Consider the following 5,302-nt stretch of genomic DNA (forward strand, 5'->3'; position numbering starts at 1 on the left):
GGGGGGGGGGGGGGGGGGGGGGGGGGGCGTTCGTGTTGGGCCTTGCGCCACGCAGGGCGCACGCACGGCGCGCGCAAGCGCGGCGAGGGTGGGCGCGCCTTTTTTGAGGCGGACGCGGCGCTCGTTCGGGCGCGGGTGGCGGGGCACACAAGTGCTTCAACTAGCTTGACCGCTGAGCTGGGCTGCTATTCGCACCTGGTAGTGCGTCGGGAAGTGGTTGCGCGTGTAGCAGAAGGGGCAGATCCACACCTGCGCGTTGTGACACGGGGAGGGGGGGGGCATCAGCCAGCCTCAGACCCTCTGAAGGTGCGTGCGGCCGGGGTGCGCGGGGGTGAGAAACAGGAAGCTGGCGGGGCAGCCGGCGGTGGCGCCAGCAGGTTGAAGCTCCCTGCCCCCTCATCAGCAGCCTGGAGCAGCGGCGGCACCAAACTGTGCGCGAATGATAGCCTTTGCGGACCACCACATCCCAGATCGCATCCGGTCTCCCCAGATCGCACCTTGGCGTAGTAGTCCACGCTAGCGTACGGGTTGAGCACGCCGCCGCACTGCTTGCAAGGGACGGGCTCATAGGGCACGACCTGGGAGTCATGATGCATTCAGACCGGGAATAGATAAGAGTTGACGGGTGCGCAACACCAGTACACGAGCACGTGCGTGGGTGGCGAGAGACGCCAAGCCCGGCTTGAGATGGGCGCAGGGACGCTGGGGCGCCCACGGCTGCTCAAAGCACACTGTTCGCCGAGGCGCCGAGAAACTGCTCGCGCCTCCCTGCCAGCGCCGCTGCCTCGGCCCCGCCCGCCGCTTCGGCGGCCGCTGCATGTCCCTTGCTGCATGCTGCTGCACCGGCTGACGACAGTGCTATCAGTGTTTAGGCGCCAGCTGCAGCACCCAGCGCTCAAGACCAGGCGGAAGCCATCTTCGCCTCTCGAACACAGTAGCTGCGCCCAATAAGCGTGGAACCCGCGCTGTTAGCATCGTCAGCACCCTGCTGCTGCTGCTGCTGCTGCTGCTGCTGCTGCTGCTGTTGTTGCTGCTGCTGCTGCTGCTGTTGTTGTTGCTGCTGCTGTTGTTGCTGCTGCTGTTGTTGCTGCTGCTGTTGTTGCTGCTGCTGTTGTTTCTGCTGCTGTTGCCGCTGCTGCCACCGCTGCTGCAGCTGCATTTGTCGCTGCTGCTGCTGCCATGTGCCCACGCCCTAGCCACGGGCAAGCTCCTGAGCTCACCGCCGACACATTCGACCGAGGCCCGTGTCTTTCGTGCATCAGGCTTGTTATTGCATACTGCACGCACACATACACACACACACACACACACACGGTGTATACACACTGCCCCGTTCACGCACGCGTGCTGCAGCATCCGCCTGCATGCTGGCCCCTGCCCGGCACCCACCGGCATGTTGGGCAGCCGCTTGTTGGGCGTGTACATTGCCGCAAACGGGATGACGCATCGCGTGGCCTCGATCTTGGTGTTCGGCCACAGGTTCCAGGTCAGCCTGTATGATGGTCGTTTGGTGGTCAACCGTCACCAGGCCGCATTGCACCCGTTCACACCGATACAGCGACAGTGGCACGTGCGTTGGCCGGGCAGCGCAGCTGGTCCGTATGACAAACGCACTGACCGCGGGAGAGTGCCTGGAGCTGCGTCCCCGCTCTGTCAGGTGCCAGTTGCGCCATCGCAGGCTGCACTGTTTGGGCGGCGCAGGTGTCTGACAGCCAACGAGCTGCGGCTTCGCCGCGGCCGCAGCTGCAGCAGCAGCAGCACATCAAGGGCGCCAGCACTGGTGCGAGGTGCCCCACAGGGTGCCGCTTGGGCACAGCCGTGCTCTGATCGGTCCAAGGCCCGTTTTGACAAGATATCCACTCCTCTCAACACAATTAAAACCCCACAAAGCGCTGGGTACGAGCCAACCGCATGCCTGCCTTGGCCTGATCGCCAGTGCTGTGTCCCTCGGACATGGGAGTGTTGTCAAGACCACAAAAATTGCGTTCACATTACAAGGACCTCACCTCAAGGCATCGGTATCCTCCACCGCGTTGAAGTCCATCCTGCAGCCGATCTGGCCCCCCTCAGGGGCTCACCGTTGTCTAGTCCTCTGATACGTCTCGTTTTAATGTTCTCGGTTGTGCTGCTACGCTTCCAGCACGCCGTGTTCGTGCTCACTCCCCGCGGCACCAGCAGCTGCACCACGGCTGGAGCAACCACCGTGAGTCCGATTTATCTAGGACACGCAGCAAGACGCGATTCTACGCGCTAGCCTCAAGACGAAGAACCTCTTTCTCAGGCGCAACAATTGCGCAGCCATCCGCGCGGGGCAGGGAAGCTGCGGGGAAGCCTGACTCGTGTCAAACCATGCGTGCTGTACGGGCGCTGGGCTGCTGCTTGTGTACAAGCGTACAGCAGCAGATACCGGTACCTGAAACGCAGACGTGGCGATGATTGCCGCTGATACCCCCCGCCCAGCCATTGCAGGACGCAATCTGCCGGTGCACCAGTGTTGTGTGTACAGCACGCGCGGCAGCCCACGCTGTAAGGTGGGTGAGCATCGGGTGGGAGAGCTATGCTGCTTCTAAAAGGAAACGCTCAAACTGAAAAGCCTCCCCCTCCCTGAATCATCACGCCTCCACTTTGGCGGCCGCCCAAAGCGTCCCTGCGGGTGATTGATCGACCCGCGCCCTCCCTGACACCGCCGGCAAACGCGACAAGCCACCGGAGCGTCGGCACAAGGTGTTTCCTGACGCCGCGCAGATCGCAGCCATTGGCGCAAAGGTATCCGCAGGCCACCTGCCAGCCGCGGCCTGAGTAACGTGCGAGCACCAACGCTCGCACCAAGCGCACGCCGTGCTGCTGATGCGTCTCAGGGTGGAGCGGCAAGACGGGTTCGAGTGTTCGACAAGGCACCAGGAAAAGCGCCACGCACATGCTGCCTGGCTGCAGGGCATTCATGTGGCCCCTGCAAAGCTGTTAGGCACCTCAACTGCCAAAATCTTGGGCTGGCACAAGTCAGGCAGGCGGTTTTGAGGGGAAGCAATGCTTACCAGCACAAACACGTATTGCTTACAGAACCTGAAAAACATAGTTGGGGTACATTCCTGAGACCATAGACCGCCGCCGCCGCGTGACGCAGAGGCTTGAGGTATGGCTCGCTTGCTGGGTTGCTTGCTGCTCGTTCGCTCTCTGGCTGCCGGGGCAGGGCCTGCATTTGGGATGTACACGGTGCAGCTGGGCGCGTTGCTCGCTCGCAGAAAAAAAACGGAGGGCACCTTGAGCAATTCACACGGGCTGACATACATATGGTCGTGTGCACCCCTTGGGCAGCCGACGGCCGTTGGTTGTGGGTGTGATGTCCAGCCACCCAAGGGCTCTCGGGTGCACGTGGCTGAACGACGCTGGGTGTCGACACCCCATTCACAGAGGGGAACACCTCCGCAGCACACATCATGTTATGATAAGATCAAGCCGGCCCTCGTGGGCAGCGGCAAGCGGAGCATGGCGTGAAGCCACCCGCCCTCAACTCGCAGGGCGCTGCTTGCGTGATTGTACAGGTTGAGCGGTACAAAACGGCCACGCGCTGCCGCCCGCCAGGCGCGCTTCATAGGTGGTCGGCCGCGCGGTTGCAGTGAAAAGGGTGGCGCCGCGGCCCACACGCATACATAGTAGAATCACAGGCGCCGGGAAGGGGCACCCCCAGAGCGTGACCATGACGTCACCGTGACATCACCCTGCGGTCACATCCTGAACACCCCGAAGCGCGTGTCCTTGATCGGCGCGTTCAGCGCTGCGGCCAGGCTCAGGCCCACCTGCGGTGGTGGCAACAGCACCGGGGCAGCAAGGGAGGGAGAGGGTGGGTTCACGCAGTGTGTTATCGTGCACCCCTGTGCGCATCACGAGGCACCACGACGCCCCAAATTGATGCTCCCGAGGTGCAGATGCTGCAACCCCTGGCTAAAACACATCGAATACGTCAATCAGCAAGTGTGTTGAGGACCTGGACTGACGTGCAGCCGGTTGGGCAAGCACTCAGCATTAATTATACCGGAGGTGCGCCGGAGAGAGCTCCGGCGCATGAGTCTTGCGGGCCTCTCGCTCACCACGCGCCGCGTTTCCGCGGGGTCTATTACGCCATCGTCCCACAGCCGCGCGGACGCATAGTAGGGGGACCCCTCGCTGTCGTATCGCGCGGCGATGGCCTCCTTGAACGCCGCCGCCTCCTCGGCCGGCCAGGGCTTGCCGGCGCGCGCGCGCTTCTCCTCCTCGACCTGTGGTGTGTGTGTGTGGGTGTGTGCATGCGCGCGCGCGCCAAACTGTATTTCTGGTTGTAAGACCAGCGGGTCAATTTTGGTGCGAGGGGGATCGTGCCTGCCTGCCTGCCGCTCCGCTGGCGGTATGAGCAGGCAGGCAGGCAAGCTGCAGGGCATCAGGCAGCGCCTTGATGCGAACTGCAGGCGGCCGCGGGACGACCGCGCCACACCAACCCCCGCAGCGCGCCCCACCTGCGCCAGCACCCCCGCGGCCTGGTCTCCTCCCATCACGCTGATGCGCGCGTTGGGCCACATGTAGAGGAACTGGGGGCCATACGCGCGCCCGCACATGCCGTAGTTGCCTGCAAAACATTTGCGTTTCTCTCATCTTGATGAGCGCCATTCGGGTGCGTCGGGCACAAGGGCACTTTTGTGGGAGTCCAGAGCCGCAGAACCCCACCAACTTTGGCTGCGTTGGGTGCCGCGAGTCGGCCGCTCGGCCGGCGCGGCGCATGTGACGTCAGCGGGGGCCTGGCGAGTGCTGGCAGGCGCCGCCCCCTCTGCGCGCACCCCGTAGCCGCACCTGCGCCGAAGGAGCCGCCCACGATGACTGTGATCTTGGGCACGCCCGCGTTGGCCACTGCGCGCACCATCTTGGCGCCGTCCTTGGCTATGCCGCCCGCCTCGTATTTCTTGCCCACCATGAAGCCTGGGGTTTTATTGGGGGGGCGCGGGGGCTAGGACGATATGAGACGAGTGACAGCGGAGGTCATGCGTGTGGCAGATTCGGAGGGGGCGGAGCGACACGGGCCCGTCAGCCCCGCTGACACCCGATTGGACCCCTCAACCCCCAAAAGACCAGCCGTTGCCCATCCATGATGGTCCCTAGGCACCACAACCCCCCCCCCCTTCCTCCAGACAACCACGCTCTGCCGGCGCAGCCCCCGCGCGCGACACTGGTGACAACCGACGGGCTTCCCCCACCTCCCCCATCCCCACCTCTGCCCTGCCTGATGACCAGCACGATGACTCAACGTCCGTGATGTCTGCATGCTCCCCCCACC

At 63.8% G+C, this 5,302-nt stretch overlaps 2 protein-coding genes across 2 annotated transcripts in view; both read right to left on the reverse strand.

Moving 5' to 3' along the window:
- Positions 1–2,044, reverse strand: part of MNEG_12734 (Protein transport protein SEC23) — a gene marked incomplete at both ends in the record, with an annotated part of 3,478 nt that extends 1,434 nt beyond the window's left edge. Inside the window, 5 exons of the mRNA XM_014038793.1 lie at positions 196–249; positions 498–578; positions 932–1,192; positions 1,390–1,492; positions 2,007–2,044. Of these exons, the coding sequence (XP_013894247.1) occupies positions 196–249; positions 498–578; positions 932–1,192; positions 1,390–1,492; positions 2,007–2,044 (537 nt within the window). The remainder of the gene's footprint in view (positions 1–195; positions 250–497; positions 579–931; positions 1,193–1,389; positions 1,493–2,006) is intronic.
- A 1,681-nt stretch (positions 2,045–3,725) lies between these two features.
- On the reverse strand, positions 3,726–4,942 carry MNEG_12735 (3-methylcrotonyl-CoA carboxylase beta subunit; the record flags this gene model as incomplete). Its single annotated transcript, XM_014038794.1, has 4 exons — positions 3,726–3,797; positions 4,089–4,256; positions 4,491–4,600; positions 4,822–4,942. The coding sequence occupies 4 exons, from the start codon at positions 4,940–4,942 to the stop codon at positions 3,726–3,728; spliced, it is 471 nt and encodes a 156-aa protein (XP_013894248.1).
- Positions 4,943–5,302: the final 360 nt, after the last annotated feature.

This window comes from Monoraphidium neglectum (genome assembly GCF_000611645.1).
Source record: "Monoraphidium neglectum strain SAG 48.87 unplaced genomic scaffold scaffold03406, whole genome shotgun sequence".
Lineage (NCBI taxonomy): Eukaryota > Viridiplantae > Chlorophyta > Chlorophyceae > Sphaeropleales > Selenastraceae > Monoraphidium > Monoraphidium neglectum.